This window comes from Chenopodium quinoa, unplaced genomic scaffold (assembly GCF_001683475.1).
Source record: "Chenopodium quinoa cultivar QQ74 unplaced genomic scaffold, ASM168347v1, whole genome shotgun sequence".
Lineage (NCBI taxonomy): Eukaryota > Viridiplantae > Streptophyta > Magnoliopsida > Caryophyllales > Amaranthaceae > Chenopodium > Chenopodium quinoa.
The window spans coordinates 1,010,532-1,038,252 of NW_018744239.1; the positions used below are offsets into that span (position 1 = coordinate 1,010,532).

Genomic DNA, 27,721 nt, shown 5'->3' on the forward strand with positions numbered 1-27,721 from the left:
ACTCATGAAGTCATGAGTCATGACTCATGAGTCTCGTGACAAAATTAAGTTTTACTGTTTTATAGATTAGTGGTAATTTATGGTCAATATTTTCAAAGTTTGACCCCAAAAATGACAAAGGGACAAAATAAAGGGACGGATGGAGTATTAAAATAATAGTTAGAGATGGTGTGGATCATTATACTTAAACTACACGAACAATGATCCTAATTTAATTTAAAACAACAGCTCGAGTTATTGATCCAATCAAAATAATGTTCACTAATTTATAACTTTGTACTAATACATACGAAGTATTTAACTATAAGATGGTTAGATGCTATGCGTTAATGTGTACATACGATCGATTGAACTAATCAATATTACCTTGTTAATAAATCATTAATGTTTTCTTTCATTACACAAATCAAACTACTTTGTAATATCTTCATAATTTCATGAAAATATATAAAGATAAACGAGCCATAATTATCAGTCTTGTTGATTAATCAAGTATCGAATTATCAAATTGCAAATTTTCATTTAATAAGAACTCATCAAATCATGACTATGACACTAGTATTTAAATGATTAAATAAGAAACATATAACAACCTAGTTGTAAAACAATAATACATTAATTCACTAACTTTTATAATCTACTTCGTAATACACTAGTAAGATCAATATGACTAAACTTGAAACAGAACATGATATACATTTATAAAATCAATGTGAATTTGTTTATAATATGATGCCTAAATATGAAATGATGAAGTCTTTACTTTATATAAAACTTGTTAACCAGCAAATACTATCAAATTTCAAACCAAAACCATTTAACTGCCCAAATCCAAACGACTCGATAAACAATTGATTTTTTGAAACCGAAAACTGACCCGAATCGTAATTTAGTAAACTCGGAATGGAACCGACCCGAATAACGTTAAACCGCAGAAGAACCGAACTAGTTATAAATTGAACCAAAAAAGAACCGGATCAGTTATAAACTGAACCGAAAAAAACCGAACCAGTTATAAACCGAACCAAAAAAGAACCGAACTGTTTCCAACTCGAAACCGCTTCCAACCCGAAACTGTTTGAACCGGGATAAAAACTGTTTACACCAAACCATTAACAAACCGCAACCCGTTTGCATCGAACCGTTTACTACCCGGACTGTTTACAACCCGAACCGAATTAAAACCGATCAAGATTAAACCGAAACCGAATCGAACCATTAAATATTTAAACCGAACTGAAACCGACCCGCGAGACATTTAAACCGATTTAATACCGACCCGATTTAATACCGAACCGATTTCAAACCGAACCAAACCCGAACTGTCAAACCGTTTGACAGTGCTATGTATTTGTGTATATCCACCTTTTTGTTTTTTTTGGGTGAAGAAAGGGGGCAGAGCACATAAGACCTTTCGCCTTGCTATTTCACATTTTTATGGCAGTATAATTACCAACAATCCAACATAGTAGTACAAATTAAGCAAAACCAATTATACTAAAAAAGAGGGGTTTTTTATTTGACCTAAAATTAGGATTTTGTTAATCAAAAGTTCCTAGAATGGAAAATGTATACGTCACATAACAATAACACACTTCCCAGAACACAATCAATTTTATATTTTTATTCAATTCATTCATATAAAATCTCCATAAATAAAAATAAAAAAATAAAAATGGTGGTATCTCATGCATGGCTTCTTTGATTCTTTCCATTGGAACCGTATAAAGCTTACACGAGGATCCCATTTTCTCTCATATTATGTTTATGCTCTCTTCTTTTGCTTTTTTCTCTGCCACCCCAGATTCTCTCTTCTTTTTTTTGACACCCACTAATTTATATTCGCTTCCCAATTCTTGAATGTTCTTCAATTTTTCTGGGGTTTGATCAATTTTTCAACTTTTGTTGAATTGATCAAACTAATTTACAGCAATTTCTGGCGCTTTGACTCCTAGGGTGAGACCTAAATTAATTTTTTTTGGTTGCTTAGTTTTTTGGCATTGTTAATTTTATATTATATGCATTTTTTTGAGGTGGGTGTTTGTTTTTTTACTTGAATTTTAATTTCTTTTTTGGGTTATTAGAGGTTTATATTGGATGTTTGTTTAATTGGGTATTGTTTTATAGGTGTTTCTATGTGGTGGGTATTTGTTGTTTTTATTGATCATTGGTTAATTACTTAATTACAGTTAAATTTTCAATTTTTGTTTTTAAATTTCATGAGTGCTGTAAATTATGTTTTGTTTCAACTGTATATTTGAGCTTTTTATTGAGAATATTGTGATAGTAATGATTCCTTATAGACTTGTCTAACGGGTGGAGTGCAGAGCATATCGAATTATTTCGGGTTTGGATCATTTTCGGGTTATTTGAATTTAACAGGAACCCATTTAATTGGTTTTTTAGTTTCTTCTGTCTTTGTATTAAGGTCTTCTTGTACGTGAAAACTGATACTTGTTGAAAGTACAAGAGGGCAAACTTAATTGGGTTTTCAAGGATTTCTTGTGTGCTGTTTTTCATAATTCATTACAGCAGCTAATTTTTATGTAACAGCCTCTAGTATTATTTGATTGTGTGCTGATTTTGGACTAAGATAAGATATCTGTGAAAGCTGAATGTTCATTGCTTTAGATCATAAATGTAGTAATTTTCCTAGTGGTGAGTTATTGTGGGTTACAGATTGAGCATATGCCTGGGAACAAGTATAATGGTAATTCGAATGTACCGTCGAGTAGAATATCCAGGCTACTGGAACTGAGGCAGCAAAAGAGAACAAGCAGGGCTAACAATGAATTTCCGGATAACAATAGCCCCGAGCCTGGTGGTGGGCATGATTTTTCGCATGTTGAAAAATACTTGGCAGATGCTGTGGCTGGAAGTCCTACACAAAGGCTGTTAGTGGTTGCTAACCGTTTACCGGTATCTGCTGTTAGGAGAGGTGAAGACTCTTGGTCATTGGAAATTAGTGCTGGAGGGCTGGTTAGTGCTCTTTTAGGTAATCTTACACTTTCATTTTGATCAGTGTCAATTCTGGAATTATGTGCATGGAACTATATTGTAGGAAGCTTCCTGAAGCTCAATTATTTATTAGAATTTTGAATGATATGCAAAAGGTGTTAAGGAATTTGAGGCAAGGTGGATTGGATGGGCTGGTGTTAATGTTCCTGATGAAGTCGGACAAAAAGCTCTCACTAAGGCTCTTGCAGAGAAGGTTTGTTATTTAGACTGATTACTGGATCATATGTACTACATAATTTTCTTTGTGAGGATTCCTTCTGCATGACATCTAGTATTACTGTGCTATTCTTTATGAGCTTTCTCATGTGATTGCAGAGGTGTATACCTGTTTTTCTAGATGAAGAGATAGTGCATCAATATTATAATGGTTACTGCAACAACATATTGTGGCCTCTTTTTCATTATCTTGGTCTACCTCAAGAGGATAGGCTTGCTACCACTAGAAGTTTTCAATCTCAGTTTGCTGCTTACAAGAAGGCGAATCAAATGTTTGCTGATGTAGTAAATCAGCACTATGAAGAAGGTGATGTTGTTTGGTGTCATGATTATCATCTCATGTTCCTCCCAGAGTGCCTAAAAAAGCATAACAGCAATATGAAAGTTGGATGGTTTCTCCACACCCCATTTCCTTCCTCTGAAATCCACAGAACCTTGCCATCTCGTTCAGAATTGCTCCGTGCAGTTCTTGCTGCTGATTTGGTCGGGTTAGTCATCCTTTTTATATCACTATGTTTTGTTAATGTGCTGTCTGTATATATCTTTTACATGCACAAGCTTTTTTTTATTGGTCCATGTCATATATATCACAAGTTTGAATCTGATCCTAGTTTTATATCATCTACTTCATCCGTTCTTTTTAGTTCTGCTCATTTTGACTTTCAACACTATTCATAAATTCTATAGTAAAAAATCTATCCTGGCTTAGTGCAAAAAACTGTATATTGGTAAAAAGTAGGTGTTTTTAGTAGCACAACAACAGGTTGATATCTCTAAATTACATCATTTTAGTAATTTGGGGAGTGTTAATGCTAATTTGAATTATATATATATGTAGTCACAAATAGGTCATTTTGTCAAATATATATATGTAGTCACAAATAGGTCATTTTGTCAAATAGTTGTTATACATCATTGGTTTTAAGGGGAATATACGTCCACATATTCAGGGATAGGGGGTGTTGCCTTGGTAATATTATTAGCTCTGACTGTGTACAGAAGTTCTACAAATATCTGGTTGTAGATTATATGTTCACAAACAGACAAACTGGTCTTCTGAAGTGGTGCAGTAAAAAATGTATTTTTTGACAGCAGAAAATTATATTTGGGCATCAACTGGATACTTATGTGTACATATTGACTTTAGTGATTAAACTATTAAGATTCAACATTTAAGTTGCATTACTGTTCAAATTTTGTTAACTCTACTATTATTGTTGTTCCTTGCAGTTTTCATACCTATGATTATGCTAGGCACTTTGTTAGTGCTTGCACTCGTATTCTTGGGCTTGAAGGCACACCTGAAGGTGTAGAGGATGATCAAGGCAGATTGACCCGTGTGGCTGCTGTATGTTCAAGCTATATGTTTTTTTTATTAGCTTGTTGATTTAGAGTTGGCTGTCATCATGCTTTTTTGATATTGCCTAATTTCATTTTATAAAAATTTTATTGTTTCTGTTGATAATTTTCAGTTTCCTATTGGGATCGATTCTGATCGTTTCATTCGAGCACTTGAAGTTCCTCAAGTTCAAGAGCATATCAAGGAATTAATGGAAAGATTTGCTGGTCGGAAGGTAGGTTGTCTATTTTGAGCTCAGTTCAGTGTCTTCTTGTGAAGAATCATTTATAACATTTTAATTTTTTGGCGACTTCCAACTCCTGTAATTTTCTAGATGACTTGATTAAGTTAATGAATTTGTGTGGAATCATCTCTTTTTGTACTACAAAAAGTGTATCAAGTGCAGCATAAACATTTGATGAAGTATGTAATAAAGAATTGTTGTATAACAAGGGCGTTTACTTGCAATATAACATAAGCTGTTACAGAGTTATAGAAGAGAGCTATGAAGTACAATTTTTTGTAGACAGAGTAGAGTCCAGTAGACAGCCTCATTTCCTAGCATAAGCTGTTATTTAGCTTTAGGAGAGAGTTACAATCTGATTGGTTTGATCAGTTGATATCATTGGCATCGTATAGGTGTTTCATTTTAATGAATAACCAGATTCCACGTTATATGTTGAGATTCAGATGTCTTTGATGTACAACAAAGAGGAATTACTTAAATTTCATAAGATGATTGGTGAGCTTTTGTAGGCAGATTTGGATAAATCCTCCATTTACTAATTTTGAAGATCTGTTCTGCTTCCACCCGCCTTTTTTTGCCTGAATGCTACTTGCCAACAAAATTGATTGCTTTTTTTGGTGGTAGAGATAATAGTCATTGTAAGAAGTTGGACTTTTTGTATTGAGGATGTCATTGGATTATAAAACTCAGTCTTAATCATACATTCCTGTCACAAGGCCAGTGTTACCTGGACCTCTGGAATGCAGTATGTCTGCTGCATAGAATGGGTACAGGAACAACATTCACTGCCCAGTTTAGTTAACTTTCTCAAACTTATACTAGTGTACTGTATAATGTAATAATTTAAAATTTTCCAATCATTACTTGGGGCTGAGTGGTGGGGGTATATGTGAATCAGATAACACCATGCCAGACTGATAATGTCAATTGGTGCTGCAAAGGGCTAATCAATACTTTGGTGCAGTGTTTATAAGTCTGGTATTTAGTGCATATGTGCTAATCTTGGGACCTGGTTTGTAGTTTATTTATGCCAATCCTAGGCTGCTACTGCTTATTATCTTCTTCCTAATCGTCTATTTGAATTGTGTCTATTTATCACTATGCTACACAAGTTTTCATTCTAGTGTTATATGATTTCACTGTGGCAGGTAATGCTAGGTGTTGATCGGCTTGATATGATAAAAGGAATTCCACAAAAGATACTCGCCTTTGAAAAATTTCTGGAGGAAAATCCTTACTGGCGGGATAGAGTTGTTCTTCTCCAAATTGCTGTTCCAACAAGAACAGATGTTCCTGAATGTAAGCTCCTGCTCTAACAACACCTCCCCTCTTCTCCCACCTCCTACGCCCCACTTAAGAAAATAAAAAAGTGTAAATATGCATGTATGTCTGAGGGCACTTAATATAAACAACATTACGTGTGTGTATCTCTCTTATAGGAAAATTTGTCACAAACCACCTTGTAATTTTGTTTTTTTTTTATTTTTTATTAAAACAAATATGATTTCAAATTTTTTGTCGCCTTTACCCAGAATATGGTCATTGACCCACTATTCCGGCGTTCACCCCTACATCATCACCCCACCACCGCCACCGCCACCGCCACCGCCACCTGCTCCAGCTTTGCTGCCCTGCCAGCCGCCAACCTTAAACCATCCTCAGTGGCCCAAAACCCTACATTAACCACCCAAAAACCACCCACCCACCGACCTAAAAACCACCCTAACCACTCGGAAAACCACCGCTCTCACTCCATGAAGACCACCATACAACCACCTCTTCCCCTTCCCCACCAACGAAACCTTCTTCCCTCTCTTTTTCCTTCTCGCATCTCTTTCGGTGGGGGATGGGGAAGGGGTGACTGAGGGTCTCGGGGTAGCTATTGCATGCAGACGTAGGAATCATTTTAATGACTTGAGGGGAGGGGCGGTGCAGTGCAGCTGACGGTTTTGCAGGGAGGGAAACGGTCTAGGATTTTGGGGGAAAGGGAGGAGTTTTCTAGAGTTTCGCTGGGTAGGGGGGTAAGGGGAAGGGCAGGTGGGGGATGGGGATGGGCGGCTGGGTGTATAGGGGTAGGAGAGGGGTGGCAAGGTGGTGCTAGGCTAGCGAGTGGTGATATCGGGTTGAAAGGGTGGTAAGGGGGCAAAGCCGGTGTAAGTGCGGTGGTGGGGTGGTGATGTAGGGGTTAACGTCGAAATTATGGGTCAACAAGCATATTCCTGGTAAAGGTGGTCCTGTATTTTTGTAATGTTGTTTGATTGTTATCTGTGCTCCATGAGTTTCGAAGTTGATGTTTTTTATTGCTCCATGACTACATTCTGGTGTGTATTTTTTATCTTCTCTCTTTTTTTCTTATTTTTTTTGCAGATCAAAAACTTACGAGCCAAGTTCATGAAATAGTTGGACGCATTAATGGGAGATTTGGAACTTTATCCCGTGTTCCTATACATCATTTGGTCTGCTATTAAACCCTTAATATGTAGTATGATTTTTTTATTTTTTATTTTTGTATGTAGTATCAATAATCCTTGATAAGATGCTTGAGTTGCCATTGGATTTGGGATTATATCTAATCTATTTCCTTAATTATTATTTTCCAATTTAACCTCTGAAAAGGCTTTGTTTTTCTGTAAAAATGCAATGTTTGTGCCCTTATCTGGGGTAAAAAATTTATATACACCTGCAATATCTGTGTAGTATTTATTTTCATTATTTGATATCTCTGTATGATTTATATCATTTTGGGTTACCAGGAACAATGTAATCAATGTTGTACTAAGTATTGAAGCTTTTTGTTGGATTCCAGTCCTTGATAACCATATTGTTATTGTGCTACGGAGGATAGAAATTTCACATTGCTGGTTTCTCTAAATGAAATTGAATTTATTCTGACTATATATATTAGAATAGGACACAAAAAAGAAGCTGCTTGTTTCTTAACTTGGTTAATTACTTTGATATGCTTTCCCATAATTCATTCTCTGTCTATGCTGTACACCATCTATGTTGTGTAGGTTGTAGTTTCCTTACATTGTCCTATGATTTAGGACCAAAATTGAGAAGTGCTTCTTGCTTAGATTCTGTTGTTTGTTACCCTATTGAACAAAGTGAAATTAATTGGTTTAATAGATGATACTTGTGAAGGCATCGATGACTAGGTAAAACTTTGTAGGGATATTTTGGAATTGCAATGAAAATCTTATTAAGTTCAGTAGGTCTAAATCAAAGTAATATGAGTATGACCATCGTTCAGCTAGAGGGACAAAATCAAAGTACTCAAACATACAAGTATATCTCAAATGGACACACCTTGCTTCGTAACACACATGAGCTACCCCTGTCAATCCTCTCGTTAAAAAGTGTTAGAGGAGTTCAGAGAGAAAGAAAAGAGAGTGTTGTGAAAGTGATGTACTGATAATTTCCTCAAGTAAAATGTAAGAAATTTTTGACGTGCCAAATGTTGGTCTATCTACCGCCAACCTTAGGTTTGATATCTCCTAAATCTTCAAATATTGATTAGCCATTCATATGTTATCACTTGTCATACTAAGATTGCTCTTTGCATCTTGGCAAGTGAGAAGTTTCTATTACTTGATGCCCTCCCCTTTGGTTAAGAAGGATACGACTGACATCTTCTTAAGCCTTAGTTCATCTTAAACTAAGATATGACTTTCTATAAAGATTGTCCATTGACCACAAACGTGTACTAGCTGAAGCTAGAGTAGCAAGCAGTGAGCTACTGTGCTCCTGTGTATACCTAGTCGATGTGATGTATAGTTATGTGCTGGCTAGGGTTGGGTGTTGCAGTAACTCACAACTATGTGCAGGTTAGTGTTCTGTAACATACATAAACTTATCATATGGGGTGGTTATAATACTATTGATTGGAATTTTGGAAATATTAAAACTTATGTATCCACTCAAGCATACATTTCTGTATTTGTCTCATTTTTTAAAGGAAATTGCTGGGCCTGTGAAATCTCTTTAGCCTAATTTGCTGGATACATCTGTGGCATATAATTATTCTGCCTTTAGTTTTTACTCAAAGCTGAAGTAGGTGTATGATCTATTTGCAGGATCGTTCTCTGGACTTCCATGCCCTTTGTGCTCTATATGCAGTGACTGGTACAAGTCTCTTACTGACATCTTAAGTATTTAAATTTTCTTGGGTTTTTAAATTTTTGGTCCACGTTTTATCCTTGTGTTTGTTGAGGTTTTTATATTTAATATTTGGTTGAGAAGCCAGATTTTGTTGCTAAAGTCTAAGACTTGCTGTACTATCCTGAAACATGGTTTACAGTAATTTGGTTGGCATGGTTGACAATCTTGACTTTGATAGAATCATCTCGCCTTCCTTTATGATGACTGTTCATTTAGGCGTACTTTCTGCCCATCTCATGCATAATGTAGAGCAGGACAAGAAATTCATGTGTATAATGCACCTTTACAAGTGAACAACTGGGACTAAGGCAACAGTCGAGGTTCTGTTTTGCATTCGTTTAACATATTACACTTTTAGGCAGAATTGTTTTTTAATGTCAACTTAGGTTTAGCCTGTCATCTACAAATTTGTAATTATTTCCATAGAACTTTATAAAACACATGGTGCTACAAATGGCTTAATTGAAGATGAAGATCAAGAGAAAGGCATTGTTGATGCAGTTGTTCAGATAAATCTAATTTTATATTTCAAGCACTTGAGAGTATTGAACTCTCCCTATACTAAATAAGATAAACTATAAAAATGCAGCAAACCAAATTGCTGGTTACTTTTCCTTTCTCAATTTCCTCCATATAAATCTATATTCCTTCTTCTTTCTTCCTTAATATATTCTTAGCTGTTTAACACTTTAACGGTTTTGCTTGGTCTGGTTAGGACCCTGAACTCACAATAATATACATGTCTACTATGTCTATCTTGCTACTTATATAGGTTAAAATTGATCTATATCTAATGCACAACCATGCTACGTACACTTGATCCTCCCACCCAACCCTGAATATCGATCAGAAGTATATTTATCTCGTAGGTCTAAGAAAACTACTGCTAAGCTATTAGCTCACATGGCACTAGGGAGTAAGGAGGATCACTTTTCTGTACAAGCTATATCAAGTTTCAGCTACCGTCTAACTACAAACCATTTCTTCACAGATGTAGCACTGGTCACTTCATTGAGAGATGGCATGAATCTGGTCAGCTATGAGTTTGTGGCTTGCCAAGATGAAAAAAAGGGTGTGCTCATTCTTAGTGAGGTAATTCCTGAGATTTGTATAGATACATAATATTATATGCATGCCTCATGTACCAAAATGAACCCCGACATTTCATTTTACTTGAAACAAAGGGGATGGACACTTCTGACTTCTGAGGTTGATTTGACCATTTTAGCAGAAATTAATGTCATATCAAACACATAAATTTTTTTTTTGTTGGTTAATAATCATTGAATTTCAAGTATAAGCTTATGAGGGATGAAATCTCACATAGTCTAAAAATTAGTCTTAGTTCTGAATATTATCAGTGATGAATCTAGTGATTAGCCTCTGAATATGTGCCTCTCAGCTGTATCACTCGTGTATTGCTTTGCCTTTCGTTAACTTAATTCATACACTCCAATTTGATCTGGTACCCTCAGAAAATGCATGTTCGAGCACACACACACACACACACACACACACACACACACAGAAGGAGAAGTTTATTAAAAAGAAAAGGGTGAGAAAAAGATATATTTTGAATCTAGTCATGAAAAAATTTTGATGTAAAAATATACCTTGGAAGTTTGAATTTACCAATCGCTAAACCGAGTGACCTGCCAATGTAGGCATTATAAGAAAATGCTTCCCTTATTCTTGATAGGCTGTTCCCAAAGCTATGTTCCTTTTTCTCGTCCTTAATGGCTGAGTTCAATTTTATTCTTTTATGTGGAAAGTTTGCTGGAGCTGCACAATCTTTAGGAGCTGGAGCTCTTTTGGTAAACCCGTGGAATATCACAGAGGTAGCTGCTGCAATTGGTAAAGCCTTAAATATGTCAGATGAAGAGAGAGAGAAAAGGCACCAAATTAACTTTTTACATGTTACAGAGCATACTGCTCAGGAGTGGGCTGAATTTTTTGTAAGGTATGTGAATTTAGATTCATTTATGCTTTTAGTTTATTACTAGTGTAAAATTTCCATGGGCATCAAATTCATTCATTGTACGCTTGCAAATTCATCCAATTACTCTAAAGATGAGGTGGTGAAAATCTTTGTTGTTCGATAAATACTTATCATTGCCCTGGTAGGCTGGTATTTGAAATGATGTTCTTCACACTGATTTCTTTGACATTCTGCATTCCTTCTAGCTAATGTGCTCCAAACTGATGCATGAAATAAAAGAAACTCTTAATGAAGTTTAATGAGGGAAAAAGGAAGAAGAATAGAGAAGGTTCAAATGAGGTTATAGTAAAAACAAAGGACCTCTCTATCTGTGACAAATTAATGAGTTTTATTAAGGATTTTTTTTTCATGGTACAGGCCGTTTCCTGGGAAGATTGCCCTTGAATCTGCCCATGTCAATGAAATAAGAGAATGGACGGATTTTCTGTGTTGCAATGCTTTTATGGCAGTTATGTGATGTTTGTGTTCGGAGAAGAAAACTTTTTCATGCTTGTGTTCTGATTTGTTGTGGGACAAAGTAACATATTTGGTGTTGTTATGCGCTAAGATGGCTGGGGCTTTTTACAAGTTACTCAATTAGGGAGATACAAAAGTTTTGGTTTGATATGTAATTTTGGTTTTGTGATTAAAGGACAGCTTGTCCTCTTTTCTATACTCCATTTTTCCAGCTCTTAAAAAAGAAAAAAGAAAATTGGGAATTTGAGCTTGCTAAAATTCTGACTTGATTGTTAATCATTTTAACTGCTGCGGTGTTTTGTAGTGAGCTGAATGACACAGTTGTAGAGGCTCAATTGAGGATAACACAAATTCGCCCTGTACTTCCAGTTGACTGTGCTGTGAACAATTTCCTGAATTGTAGCAATCGACTACTCATACTGGTATTGTACAGTTTGCATTTTGTTTACACTTTCCTTTTTGCTTAATTTCACTGCAAGTTTGTTTCAAGCTGTTTTTGCTAGTTGGATCGTCATCTGTGCATATTAAATGTTAAACACCCTACACCCCACTTTTAAGTACTCGTTTCTCATTTTTCACAAGCTTTAATGCAAATGGATAAAGCAAATAGATATATGCCAACTCATTAAATTGTTTTGTCTTATGTGCATAAGTACAAACCAAAAGGGACAAAGTACCGTGCAATCATTACAAAAAGGAAAAGTGGGTGGGAATTTTGGGATATACTGAGGAATTAAATTGGGACATCAGGGTAAAATGTCCGAAAAAAAGATTCTATTAAAAGAATTTGGCACTTAATATTGGGACACCCGAATGCCCAATTTAGAATACAAGCACTTCATAGTGGGACGTAGGGAGTATCATACAACTGTTCTTACGTTCCTTGCTATATATATATATATATAAAGGGCCACCCATAGATTCAGCTTTCATTTCTCTAACTTTTCACTAGAGTTTAATGCAGCTTTTTGTTTTTGATTCCAACCCTGCAACCCACAGAAATGGACGTAATTAATAAAAGCGCACTACTTTTTCCTAAGTCAATTGGAGGTGCCTCACGTGTCGTGTTTTCAGAATGCTATTCTTTTGTAGTCAATGTTGAAGTAATTTGTCTATAGACTTTATGAGTAATGGGAATCGTTTGCTCTGCATCAAGAAGAATTAACTGTAGAGTACCTTTCGGGGTATTATACAATTATTTTTATGATCTTTATTTAGAGAGGTCCATCTTTTAATAGTCCATCTCTTCCATAACCATTGGATGTAAACAGATATGTAGAAATTATCATTGAGCTACTACAGCTGACCTAACTGACGTGTCTTCTTAATTTCAGGGGTTTAATGCTGCATTGACTGAAGCAATTGATACTCCTTGTAGAAGGGGTGGAGACCAAGTGAAAGACATGAATTTTAAATTGCATCCAGAGCTGAATGGTCCTCTGAGTGTGCTCTGCAATGACCCAAAATCAACAATCGTGATCCTCAGTGGAAGTCGCAGAATTGATTTAGATAATGTATTAACTTATCCTCAGATCTTTTTTTTTTTTTCTTTTTTTTTTTTTACTTTATTTTCCTGCTTCTTTGAAATGCTTTGTAGTCTAACAAGAGTAAACTTTTATCCATTTTGCTATTATTTGAGGAACAAGTTGTCATCATGTTAGACATGAGATTGGACATGGTTCTTAATCCTAACATGTATATTTCTGGTTATTATCTTATTTGTCTAGAATTTTGGAGACTATGACATGTGGTTGGCAGCAGAGCATGGAATGTTCTTACGGCATACAAGAAGAGGAGATTGGATGACGACGATGCCTGAGCATTTGAATCTGGATTGGATTCCCAGTGTATATGTACTGCCTCTTGTCCCTGCCTCATGATTGAAAGTTTCAGTCTTCTGAGCTCTATATGTATGTATATAATGTCTAAATTCTATAATCACTTCTGTTTGATTACTGTTTGTGTAGCATGTGTTTGAGTATTTCAAGGAAAGAACTCCTCGTTCGACTATTGAGCTTCGTGATACCTCTCTTGTATGGAATTATAAATATGCTGGTATGTTTGCCTTCTCTTCAAAACTTGTGTTTTTTTTTATTTTTTTATTTTTTTTTATTTTTTTATTTTTTTATTTTTTTGTTGTTGTTGTTTTTAATGTAAACTATGATTCGGCTTCTGCAGATTTCGAGTTTGGAAGATTACAAGCAAGAGATATGTTGCAGCATCTTTGGACTGGCCCTATTTCAAATGCATCCGTAGAAGTTGTGCAAGGTAGTAGGTCTGTTGAGGTTCGACCGGTTGGTGTTACAAAGGTGATTTTTCTTTATTTAAAAATTTACCATTGCTTTATTGATATCCATTTGTGGGAAGGCATTTACATATATATAATCTTTCCCATTGTGCTTCTTAATGCAGGGCTCTGCTATTGATCGCATATTGGGTGAGATAGTGCACAGTAAACCATTGAAATCACCAATTGATTATGTCTTATGCATTGGTCATTTTCTTGAGAAGGTAAATCCAAATCTTTGATCCCAGCATTTTTCTTGGTTGCTAACTGGGGAAAAAAAAAAATTGTACTGAATTTTTAATTTCTTGGGTCCTAACTGCCCCTTCATTAAACCTTACTGTTCAAGAGATCCTACTTTGTACTATTTATTAGCTTTCCAGCAGTAAAACAGGATGAGTGTGATATGATTTCATGTTCAACCTATTCTCCTAAGTAATGATAGCAGGATTGAATCGACTTATATCACATACCTCGTATATTAATCTTTCAGTAACTTCTCATATTATAGTTTAAACGACTAAAGTAAGTTACACATCAAATGAGCTGTTATACTTGGAGATGTCTAGATGAATAACAGAGGTAACAAGTTGCTCAGTGCCAAGTCTATAAGTACATTGTATTTGTTGTGTTACTCTTTATTAGACCATCTTTTAAGTATGATAATTGATTTGCTTAAAGCCAATGATCTCTTTTTGTGTGTCTCTTTTTTTTTTTAATCAATTTGCTTAAAGCCAAGACACACAAAAAGGGGGTGTCACTATGTGAGGTTTGAAGTTTTTATGGGAACAAGTTGAGACATTCTATTTGTTTATCTATATAACATACATCACCATAATGTCAAAGGCATTGGCTATTGAGTAAGGACCATGCAACCCCATCACAAATGTTCTTAGTCTCTTGTAAGCTTATTTAAAGAATGATTTAATTGACCTATTTGCCCTTTTATGCTTGGTCAGTGAGGTTTAAATGCCCTTATTTGATACGTAGAAGTCTACAAGTAAACCAAAGTTTTAAACCCCCAGTCAGGAATAGGTTGATGGTGCAGACGTGTCTTTGTAGAAGTTAGGGTTTCAACATGCACATGCGACAGCAAATTCTTCCCGGTTGTCAGAAAAGTTCATTGTATCTGTAATTGCAAATAGAAATACTAAAAAGCATCAAGTTATCTTAAGAAGTCCTATTTTTGAGGCTATTGCCACCGACTTGTTCTCTGATTTCACAAAATTTTCCTATAATTGGTTTTAATAACAAATCTTAGCTTCTTTCACATCACTCTTTCTCGATGAGGACATCTATTCTTTCACGCCTCACTTTTCAACCTCCTTCCAATTTTTTGGAAAGCACCAAAGATGAAATTTGTGAGCACTCGTGTTCATTGTTTCTTTGTCCCTCTATTCTCTCTCACACGTTTATATAGCTTACCATATTCTTTCATGCAATAAAGTATGATGGGGACTACAGGAGTAGTTCATGGTTTAACTTCCTTGCCTATTTACTAAGGAAATTCACTCCTAATTCCTCACCTATTAGTGTTATAGAACCTGGCCTCGTGGTTTTCCTTTATGTATTTCTTCTCTAAACTCCTTTGAAATAGATCTGAAATAATTATTGCTAGCAATCTAGCATGATTGCTTCTCATCTGGGCGAAACTGTATTGCCAACAGGTATTTGCTTCATGTTTCATAAATTGTCATTTTCCTCTTTACATTTACGTTGAAGGCTAAACATGCAGTTGTGGGCAACTTGTTATCCATACTATGAGTCATGAAACAATTTTTAGAGTCTTCTCTTACTTGCTATATTTGATGGAACCCTGTGTGCATATATTTTCCTTTTTTTTTTGTTGAATATGAATTTAACATTTAGCTTCAAACTATGCTCCCCAGCCTTCAGATAATAACATCATTTACTGGAATTAATTTGAGATGTTATTTGGTTGTATCCAGGACGAAGATGTGTACACATTTTTTGAGCCAGAGCTTCCCTCTGACAATGGGAACCACCCAAGAACGAAAGCATTTGATACTTCAAAGTTTCCTGAAAGACCACCACCAAAGCCTCCAGCCAATAGAGGTGGATCAAAAGCATCGCATGGAAAGACCCAACGTTCAACCCCAAACTCAGAGAAGATGACAAATCATAGCAACGGCGGGGTCTCACGGAAGCAATCATCAGAGAAGACCTCCTGGAATGTGCTGGACCTTAAGAAAGATGACTATTTTTCCTGTGCTGTCGGGAGAACTCGGACCAGTGCTCGTTACACAATAGGATCTTCAGATGACGTCGTCTCATTTTTAACAAGATTAGCTGAAGCATCTTTGTCCGTATCATGAACTTCAAAATCCTAACCTTATACCCTAGTCTCCATTCTTTTAGCGCTGTTGATTCTTGCTACCTATAGGCATAATGAATAATTAGAATGATTGTAGAGCCTAGTACAAGGCATGTCTGACAGTTAAAGAGTTGCTAACTTATTCTAATAGTCATGAATTTCGATTATCATCTTGTATCATGACGACTATAACTCACACTATTTGATCAATCTATATTAGAGAAGCACTTACCCCTATTAAAGATAATTATATACGGTATGCCTACAAAAAAGGATATGAAATATTAAGTATCAATTTTGAAGGAGAGAATATGGAAGAAGCTGAATTGTGAAAAGAGAAACTACTATCAAAGCCGGGCAAAGAAGTACTCATCCAGGTGGTGTCACAGGCAATTCCTACATACGTATTCACGCTTTACTGTGTTGCTTTTGGTGGGGGTCAAGCTCAGATTTATGGACCAGTACTTCAATCAAGTTTTACTTGCAATACAGGTGTGGCGAATATACAATGGAGGTGACTTGTTGCTGCATAAAATATATTGATACGAGTTGGTCGAAAAGCAATAAGCAATAAGGAAAATCAGAAGCCAGAAAGTATTAAAATACTTGGAATATCATAAACTAAGGTCTAAGTGAATCAAAGATACAAATATCATAGACCTAACATAGTTCCATTCTATATTTGACATGATCCAATCAATACTAAATAACTTAATATATTGGGAGATAGTGAACACTGATGTTCTCATCATAAGGGTTCATGTTCAATGTATCATCGGCATGGCTAAGTACCTTGGTAACAACCTCCTTAAGCTCGTCTCTTGGATAGTCTGTATTATTCAAGCAAGCCATGATAAGAACTGTTATCATGACCAACATCGCCGTGATACTGAAACCAAAGCCATATATCTTTGATTTTAAGGTTAGAACCAGAAGAGTACAATTCCAACTCCATAGGCAAATAACAAAACTTGGATCGATATTCAAACTTAGCACCCATTTCATGATTGGGATTGTCTTCTTTACGTAATGTCAGCCTCCCATTATTACCTATGTCTTTACTCACAATTGTCTTCAACATTTGCTGAGGATTTCTGTGTTTGGGACGATGAATGGAAATTATGGGGAACAGCAAAAGGGCGGTACCTTAATGGAATTTTATGTGACGATATGCAGCTTTTGATCGTTTTCGTGCCTCCAATAATCCAATTGAACATGAACCCTTATGATTCTTGGGATTAGGGGATTAAATTTACGGGAGGCAGCCGTGCAGTGACAAAGGGTAACAATGTCGAGTTTGCTTAAGATTGTTACCATTACATCACTTGGTAGACGGTCGAATTGGTCAGTATCATCAGTCATTGGATCTTTCGATTTCATAAACCATAGTCTAATCTTTCGTAAACTATGGTACAGTGCCATTGATACCACTAATCCTCTGCTTATGATAACTAAGCTTCCCATCGATATGATATGATATGATATGATATGCTAATTATTCCTATAATTATTCAAAATTTTCAATTTATTATGAGAAATTAAGAAAAAGAATGGGAAATTTGATGAAACAAAACGGAACCGATGGGATTTAAACAAGAATCCCGAGGGATTGGAAAATAGGAAGCTAAATTCAAAACCTAAGTGTTTCTCTATATATTGATCACATATAAATAATAATGATAGTCATAGTCTTAGCCGTGCTAGGAAACGTATCATCACATAATAAAGATATGTTTCTTAAAAAAAAATTAATAAAAAATAAAATACTAGTATTTACCTAAAATATTTTATTTTTTGAAAAAATAATATCTATAAAAAAAAGACCTAAATATTACTTCGTAATTTAAAACTGTTAAAAAAAAAATTTAAAACGGTTAGAGGAGAGCCTGTGTATAGTTTTTTATAGCTAAATTTCGGAAAAGAATAATTTAATATATATATACATAAAAGGTAGTTTTTTCCCGATTTTTTAGAGAGCCACATAAGATTTAATTTTCTTAGCACGTCATGTAAAATTATAAATTTTAGTTGTAGCCTAGTCAAATAGAAGATTATTATTTTCTTTTAGAATTAAATAATTCAAATAATGTCCCTAAAAAAAATGTCACGTAAGCAAAATTGACGAATGAGATTTTTAAGTTTAAACTAGTTAAATATAAAATATTATCTTTTGATATTAGGAATTTTTTAGCACATAAATTAAAAAAAAAAAGATGTTTTAAAAAATTTAAACAAATCGTGCATCGCACGGGCTTCATTAGATTAATAGTGTATTTCGCAAATTCTATGCTACTCCTGGAGTACCGTATGCATGGTACTCCAGGTTTATAAAAAAAAAATTAATACAAAATTATTGTTATTTCAATTTATATATATGTTATTTTAAAATAAGTATATGTTACTTTATATTTACATGTTGTGTTTTTTTTATTTTTTTTATTTTTTTTTTTACAACATTGATCTTTTTGCTATACTCCAGATTTATAAATTCATGTTATTTTGATGTGAACCTCTTATTATTTCAATTTATATATAGGTTATTTTTTAAATAAGTACGTGGTATTTTAATAAATGCATGTTTTTTTTATACATGATGTTAAAGTAAATAAGTGAATAACATATTATTTTAGCAAAATAACACAAGATTTTAAGCAAAATAACATAAGACTTAGGCAAAATAACTCAAGAATATTGGATATGGAGTAGTGGAGTACCGTGATGCAGGAGTTTATAATACTAATTGTATTTCAACCAATAATATCTAATGTTGTACGTACAAAACAAAACAAAAAATATTTTATGATTAAATTTTATATGTATAAAAAATTATCATTCTTTAAATTTAAACAAATTTATCAAGGCAAAACGCCTCAATACTCTGAAATATGGCTTGGGTGAACTCATCACCCTGTACTAAGAGACATAGCCAAAAGACCGTGAAGTATTAGCTTGGGTGCACTTAGCACCATAAATGAAAATTTCCGGCCAAAAGTTGCCAGATTCCATCCAACTTTTTTTTTAATAAAAAATGTTTTTTTTCATATTCTAATCATTATTATTATTATTATTATTATTATTATTATTATTATTTCGAAAATACCTCGTATTGTGTGTTGTTATTTTTTGTGGTAAAAATTGCTCGGGTAAGGTTTTGGGGGTCATTTTTATCCTTATAGGTACCAAATTAAGCTTGGATTTCGCTAAAAAATAACGAAATACCTTGTTTTGCGTATTGTTATTTTTTGACAAAAATTGTCCGGATAACGTTTCAATGGTCATTTTTACTCTTAATGGATCCAAATTAAGTTCAGAATTTGCAAAAAAAATAACAGAAATACCTAATTTGCGTGTCGAGAAATATCTCATTAGCTAAAACACGCAAATCGAGATATTTATTAACACATAAAACGAGGTATTTCCTTTGCAAATTCCAAGATGAATTTAGACCAATTAAGGGTTAATATGACCCCTGAAACCATTAAAAATTGTAGAATTGTGTAATTCTCCTTTCCGGAGGCTTTCTCATTAATTCAATACATATAGGATGTACAACCTAATCATGAGATAACCTCAATTACACAAGATATATTTTACAGAATGTTCACAAGATAATATTAACCTATTATCTATCACACCCCCGCAGTCGAAGCGGGAGGAGGTCGAATGCTGAGACTGTCTCTGAAATCAAGGAATAGTTGGCGAGGTAACCCTTTTGTGAAAATATCCGCATACTGATATGAAGATGGAACATGTAAGACTTTGATCTGACCAAGAGCAACCTTATCACGTACAAAATGAATGTCCATCTCAATGTGTTTGGTACGTTGGTGTTGTACCGGATTAGAAGATAAGTAAACGGCGGAAATATTATCACAATAAACCAAAGATGCCCGTCGAATAGGGCAATGCAACTCAAGAAGTAGATTGTGGAGTCAACATAACTCGCAAACAACATTAGCGACACTTCTATATTCTGCTTTGGCACTGGATTTGGACAGAGTAGCTTGTCGTTTTGTAGACCACGAGACAGATTATCACCCAAATAAACACAATACCCCAAAGTGGAGTGCCGTGTGTCCGAACATCCACCCCAATCTACATCTGTGTAAGAAATAAGTCTCGTTGGAGCAGAACGATATAAGTGAAGTCCATGATTGTTGGGGTTTGGTGAGTCCGACTCACCGCGGAAACAAACCTGAGCCAAGGATCCACTCGCAATTAATAAAACCATAAAGCATAACAAATAAATACAAAAGGGTAAAATTGGAATATACCTATGAAGCGTGCTTCTCCCTTAAAGACGGGCTCTTACTTGAAAGCTCTAGCTCCGAAAGTACGAGAGCCTCCCACGGAAATCCACCCGCAAAAACTACTAGCGACTTTAGGTCCATTACCTCGAGATTAGCGAGGTCCGACCGAAACCCGAATATTACATGAGTTTAAGAGTTTTTGCTAATGTAATGCTCTATTGAACTCCTACTCAAGCACTCTTCTCTAAAACCCAAGGTGGGTATTTATAGAGAAGAGTAAGAGTGGGAATCTCTATCCCATCAATGTGGGATCATGACATTCCACAATTTATTTTAAAGTTAAATTAAAATAAATATGCAAACTAATAATAAATCTACAAGTGTCACTAACACATGTAAAGGGAAGTGAGGACCACTTGGAGAGTAGGGGACCATACTTGCTCCCCACTCAATACTCTCCTTGTGCCACATGTCCCTCACCCACTTGCTTCCCATTTACTTCCCACATGCTTCGGCCCTACTACCCGTCCCTTAGGCCCAGCCGTAGCCCAGCCCCGCACTTGGAGATGCGGGCTGCTGCTGTGGCTAGCAAGCCATACACTCCAAGTGCGGGCTGCTGCTAGCATGTCGCGCACACCATGTGCGGGCTGCTAGCAGCTGCTGCCTTGGTGTGCTTGCGGCTGCTAGCTGTTGCTAGCTTGCGATGCTTGCTGCTGCTAGCCATGGTGCGCTAGCATGCACCAGCAAGCCAGCCATTGCTCGGCATGGTGCGCATGCTAGCCACCTGTGCTAGCATATTATGCCCCTAGCATTCGGATGCTCGGGGCATTCCGATGCTAGGGGTATTTTGGGAATATTGTCGATTTATTATCATTTTGCGCATCTCGCCATTAGTAAACTTTTTACTCGACTTTCGACGCTCTAAGCTCGAATTTCCGACGTCTAAATATTTAATACTCAGGCGACTCATTAATTTCTTCCGAATTAATTCGTCGAGTTGGTTCGTTTACTGTTATGGGTGTAACCCGAAGGGTTCAGTCAAGATTAAGTTGTAATATTAATTATGCATTAATATTACTGATCGGAAGCAACCTCCACCTAGACATTCCGTTCACTTGACCTTACTGAATATATTAGCTTTCTAATAATTCTGAACCCACTATCAGAATAATACACTTGTTTGAAGGACACCATTCCTTTCAATCTCCCACTTGTCCTTCCGGACAAGTGAGCTTTCAGTGTATAGCCCCTTTCCTATGTCTCTTCATGAACTATAGAGTAAGATTATTCATCATCCCTATTATGTCCAGAAGTGTTTCTCGAAATCCGAGTTTGACTGTCAATAAACAGATGATTTCTAAAATCCATCTGAGCACAGCCGTGCATTTTCACAGTCTCACTCTTCGAGAGGCCTTGTTAACAACAAGACATGTTCCCTATTATTAGTAGGGGGACATTTCCATGCTTGTAATGTAGCTTCTCTTACTAAGAGGACCTAGCCGCCTGATAGCCGTCGTTATAATCCCCAATTACGGCAGACGTTTGACCGACATAAAAAACGGGCTAGTACCCAAACAAGAGACCTCACATTACTCATGGTCAAGGAAAAGAGTTCCGTTAACATTAATGAGAAATATACTTATGACGATTTTGAATCTCTTAAAGTATTTTCATAGGTTGATCTAGTATGGTTCTAAACCAATACCTGTGAAAATGATTTATGTCCTCATAACACAAGAAACAGTGCTATAAATCATACTACACACTAATCTCTATTGGTCATTAATCGTCCACCATATAAATGACCTCGATTAGGGATAATTTTTTATTAAAATATTCAATGTTCACTTAATAGGTGTTTCTTTATCCAAGACATTGTCTTGATACCCTATTTTGAATATTCTCAAAATCGAATGGACTTAGTATTTAATTCTAAACCACAATTAAATAGTTTTTGTGGAATATTTAGAAATATTTTATTCCACTATGAAACTTCACAACGTTTCATCTTATGATAAATGGTTTTTCCAAATGCTATAAGAGTAGTACTCTTCATAAAACATTCATAGAAATCACACCCATATGCTTGATTTCTTTCATGCAATTGTGAATGTTGTCGTTCACTTATTGCTTAGGTTTAGTTATAATTACTTTGCAAATCTTAGCATCTTCATTATCCACCACTTCCATATTAAGATGATAAAATTTTGAGAGTGTTAATGGATTACATGTGATTTAGGATTTATTGTCCAAGCAATGGCTCCCACTCATTTTTATGATTTGAGACCTTCAGCTTGACAACCTACAATCATCAACGTTCAACAACGAACTTTCCATTTAACATCTTTCCTTATTATTGCCTTTAAGGCAACAATATTCTCAACATATACTTTAGTAGACTTCTTGATGATGCTTTGATTGGGTTTTACTCCAAACGGCTCACAACGATTTGGGATACTCTAATCACTTGTGATCATGGAAATTTACCTTAAATTTCCGCACATTATACATGGATGCACATCCAAGTTACCATTCTCAAGCCACGACGCTTCTTGCCTCGTGCTAACAAATGGCTTCCTTGTTAAGGATTTCATCCTTGTTAAGGTTTGTGCTTGCAACATCAATGCTCAAATTATATTCGTTTCCATGCGTCAAGAACTCATTCTCTAGCTCATCCAAGTGCTTTGGATGTTCTTGACTATAATCTAATGATTTAACACTTAGAATAATGTTAATTGGTGTTACATACGTACTTCACATGCTCTAAGCAAGTAAGTCTTGTGACGATTCCATATTATAGCTTTACATGATGGATTTAATTCTAGAATGATTCTCAATTTTATTCCATCCATGTGATATTTAGCTCATTCAGTTACAATGAGTCTTGCTAAATTGTTCGCTATGTGATATGGTTGAAAGTCTCTTACTAGAGTCTTTCTTGTTTGACTTAGTATTTAGCCTAGCTTATACTTAGTTCAAACATTTACTTAGTTTTATTCATATGGGTCGAAAGCCTTTCAAAGTCCTTCAAGTTTAACATGGTAAATTCCTTTACTCATTTAAAAATTTAATTAAGTCTACACCATAGAACTTAATTCCCAATATGTACTAAGTATCGCCTTTAGCTTGGTCCATTGTCGAAAATACTTTCAAATCTAAGCATTTAGCATTTGACAGTTATTTCACAATAGAGTTCAGAAACTTCTCGTTGGACATTTACTTTTGCTCCCACTAAACTTCTTATTCATCAGAATTTCTATGTTTCTCCATAAGTCAACCCTCTTATTAACTTTATGAGAAAACATGTTCCAATTCCTATAAGCAATCCTTCCTTTAATCCCATAACGGATTCCTTGAGCTTGCTTTCAAATCTAGCATTATTTAGATTTTCAAAACTCTTAGACTATCTCATAGTCACTTCCAAAGTCCTATTTTAGGAAGGCGATTTTTGTATCTATTTTGCCATATTTCATATATGCAATTTTGCTAGATCAATCATGAAAAGACTTAAGCATTCCGATTGGTGAATGGGTTTTTATTAAAATCAACTCCGTGAATTTAATTATATCCTTTTCAACCAATCTAGCTATGTATGCATATACATTTTCACATTTGTCAGTTTTCTCCTTGAAAACTTATTTGCAATCGATGGGTCTTTCACCCTTCATGCAAATTAATCAAGTTTCAAACAAGATTTTCAAACATGGGGTCTGTTTCGGATTTTCATTGCCTCTAACCATTATTCGGAATTTGGATTTGTCGTAGCTATCTTACAAGACATTATTCCTTTACTATCTAATAGTAAATAGTATGTTTGTAAGTCTTAGGTGTATTTCTAACTTAATAGAAATTTATAGGATTCAATCCAAGCCTTTGGTGAATCTATACCTATACGGGGTAATTGCATCAAACACTGAGTTTTAAGGCGCTTCCAAAACCCTTTTATTATGTTGATCTTACTCCAACAATTCTAATGTTTTGTTAGTAATGAATTCTCTTTTAAGGCACTTGTAAAGTCCTTTTGAGTATTCTTGATCAAGCATTCTCACGAAGTCCTTTTAAGGTCTTCTGAGATTCTCAGTTCTAGTTTGTTGCTAAGCTCGATGGTCATGGAGTTCATTTTCCTCCCACTTGTCATTTTGGAAATGTGTTACTTTCCAGAAAGACACCACTTAGAGAAACAAACATTATGTTCTCAATTAGGTTGTGGAGGTAATGCCCGTATGTAGTCTCACTTGAATGCTTACAAAGAGACATGTATATTATCTTTGGGTAAAAGTTCGTTGTGAAACAAACAGTTAGCTCCCACTTGAGCTATCTTAGCCTATATTGAGTCATTAAGCTCCCACTGAGCCACCTAGCTTTCACTAAGCCGGTGAACGCCCACTAAGCCACTTAGCTCCCACTAAGCCAGTGAACTCTCACTGAAACTAAGAGCCTTAGACATATACTTGAAAAGACGTTTAGAAGTTATTTCTTTCCATAACTAAATATGGCGTCCTTTCTTAGCTTCGACATTTTGTTTAGTGTAACATTAGTCATTTGTGAAAATCTTTAAGAACTTTATAGGAAGGGATGTGAACCATTATCGTTCGAGTCATTTTCAAATGACATCGAGATCTCCGTGAAGACATGCTATGTTCTTTGTGGAGTTGTTTATGAAAATTTCCATTCATATCTTTGAGATGGTCACGCTTGGCTCAAGTAAACATCGCTTGATCTAATTTAGACGTTTTGATATCTAGCCAAGTCGATTCCGTACTTCACTAGACTCTTGAGCTATTCATGTCAAGTTTGTTCGCATTTGATGAATATAGCCATATCCTTTCAAATTCTTTGTGAACCGTTGAAGTAATTGAATGCTCTTTAACTTTTAGAGTCAATTGTCTATACCAAGAACAATAGCTCTTTGCTTTGTCGGTTTCAACAAGTAAGACTTGCTTGTCTTAGAACGATTCCTAATAGATCAATTATCAAGAGCCTATCTAATAGAACCTTGAGTACGTTCTTGTCGATGTGACATTGCTAAAGATGTTCGGAACGCAAATCATGCCCATGACTTGAACTCAGTGAGTTTGTCATGTTAAGGAAATGTTTGTTTATAATCAAGCTTTCTTGACTCAACGCTTGGATAACCATGCTATTCAAATAAATTCGCAACTATTGCACTTTAACTTTGAAGATGTTCGGAACGCAAATCATGCCCATGACTTGAACTTAGTGAGTTTTTCATGTTAAGGAAATGTTTGTTTATAATCAAGCTTTCTTGACTCAACGCTTGGATAACCATGCCAATCAAATAAATTCGCAACTATTGCACTTTAACTTTGAATGTGACTCTTTCCGTGTGTGAACGGATCATTTGCTGACTATGGAACATAATAATAATCGTTATTCCTTCCAGCCTTTTGCTTAAAAGGTCTTTAAACAAAACATACGACCTTACAACTTATGTAGCTCTACTTGCTTCATTCTAAGCTTGTAAGTCGATAACTTAGCTTAACTTCAATGGATTAAGGTCACTATCAAAGTGGAACACTCAAGCAGTATCCAATACTTGTGAAGATAACGAATTGCTAAGTTAACTACAATAACATGAACTCATGAGTTGAGATGGAATCTAATTCCTTTTCTTCGTTCCTTCTTTCCTATATTTCTTATCCTACAATATCTCATAATCTTACTTTAAGATCCATTTCTTTAAGTGCCTTGACTTTTACACTTTGTTAGGCATAATCAAGCACCTAGTGCGCCGTAAAACAAAGTTCCATCTTTTCCTTTAATTCATGCTTGAATTACTACATCAACGAGTCCTACTCATTTATGTATGAAGCGAAAAGATACGTTGGTTGTCAAATATTGACAATTTGAGTTTTAAAACTCAATGCCTCATGTTTTATCAAAACTTCATAGTATTTTGAATACATGATGTCCAACCGTCCTTTCAGATTTTGTTATAAAAGTCATTTATGAGAATTGTATTTTAGAAATGCTTATCCTTTCTTTGAGAACTATTCTCAAGGATTTCCTTTACCAATCATGGAAACAACATTATTTGGTTTAGAGTACTACAAATATAAGTGCAAAATATAACCATTTATCAAGAGCATAATAAGTTTGAAATTTAAAAGCATTCATGCACACTTCAATCTTATTAAACGTCTTATTTACGCATAAAAATAGTCCCTATTTGGCGAAAATAAGGCGATTCCAAGATCCAAGGGATCAAAGAGTAATTAGGCATGCTTTGGCTTGTCCTAACACTTGATATCCCAAGGTAAGCATTGCCTTGCTAATGGATCTAAGCCATTCTTGGTTAGATAATCGTCGCATCCAATGCATCTTGACGATGTATCTCTTTTGCCACGGTATGTGAGGACTCCTCACTCATACCAATGAGTTCAACCAAAACCAACATGCACACCCGGTGTGCCTTACCTCCTTGGAGAAGCGATGGTACCTCGCTTTGGCGTAGCCCACCATCACCCTCTTCCGGATAGTAAGTGTTGTTTTGGAAAGGCAAGTTTTACTCAATATTATGAGGGACCTACACATTTTGAAAACCTACACTTGCATCTAATCATATCATTCATATATACAAGCACAAGCATTAATATATAAAGCATAAGTATGAGATGCATATTGGCAACTAGCATGACCACTTGAATTCTTCAAGTCTTCAAAAGGTCTTCACTTGCAACTTTAAGGCATCGTCTTCCAAGAAACTCCGTCTTCAAGACTTTAACCAAAATTTCAATTACTAGCATCTACGACTAGGATTAATCTAAATATTAAGGTACCAAAATACTCAACGGTGCGTAGATCGTAATTAGATTTACAAAACATCACGGCACGTATTCCTTATTTTCTATCCTAATCGGGTCCCACTAGTTTCCATTTCATAAAACCTGTGAGAGAATATACATTTCATTCATACATTCACTATATGTGAATGGCCGATGCATTTTACACCAACATACAAGTAATAATGCATTAAACAAACGCGCGCACTAGTAAATAATCTAGGTAGTTAATCCGATTAACACGCCTAATTAAAACTAGTCAAAGTTGTTTAACTGATTATGTAATTGACGTAATTAATAATTGAAGCTCCCACTAAATTCCGCATCCATCTTAATTAATCCAATTAATTAAGCCGGTAGAACCCAAACTTGTCAAAATAAATTTTTCCAATGCTGCTCAAAACCGAGGCCTAGCCTCTAAAATTTTAATTAAAATAAACAAAATTAATTAAAATAAATAAGACGGCAAAATTTGCAAAATATAATTGCCAAAATACATGTGTGCATGGCCACGGCATTGCCCCCGCACATGAAGGATGCACCAAGCCCAAGCACACTATGCTCGTGCACCAACAGCCGCGCCACAGCAGCCATCATGGCACGCACCACAGCA

At 35.4% G+C, this 27,721-nt stretch overlaps 1 protein-coding gene across 1 annotated transcript; it reads left to right on the top strand.

The window, feature by feature from the left end:
- Positions 1-1,562: 1,562 nt before the first annotated feature.
- Positions 1,563-16,297, top strand: LOC110694091 (alpha,alpha-trehalose-phosphate synthase [UDP-forming] 1-like). The gene is made up of 18 exons (XM_021871248.1): positions 1,563-1,956; positions 2,680-2,995; positions 3,114-3,211; positions 3,334-3,722; positions 4,465-4,582; positions 4,707-4,808; positions 5,969-6,119; positions 7,188-7,276; positions 8,897-8,945; positions 9,973-10,073; positions 10,754-10,941; positions 11,741-11,858; positions 12,771-12,950; positions 13,164-13,289; positions 13,404-13,491; positions 13,615-13,745; positions 13,849-13,947; positions 15,670-16,297. The coding sequence occupies exons 2-18, from the start codon at positions 2,689-2,691 to the stop codon at positions 16,054-16,056; spliced, it is 2,721 nt and encodes a 906-aa protein (XP_021726940.1). The 5' UTR covers positions 1,563-1,956; positions 2,680-2,688; the 3' UTR covers positions 16,057-16,297.
- The last annotated feature ends 11,424 nt before the right edge of the window (positions 16,298-27,721 follow it).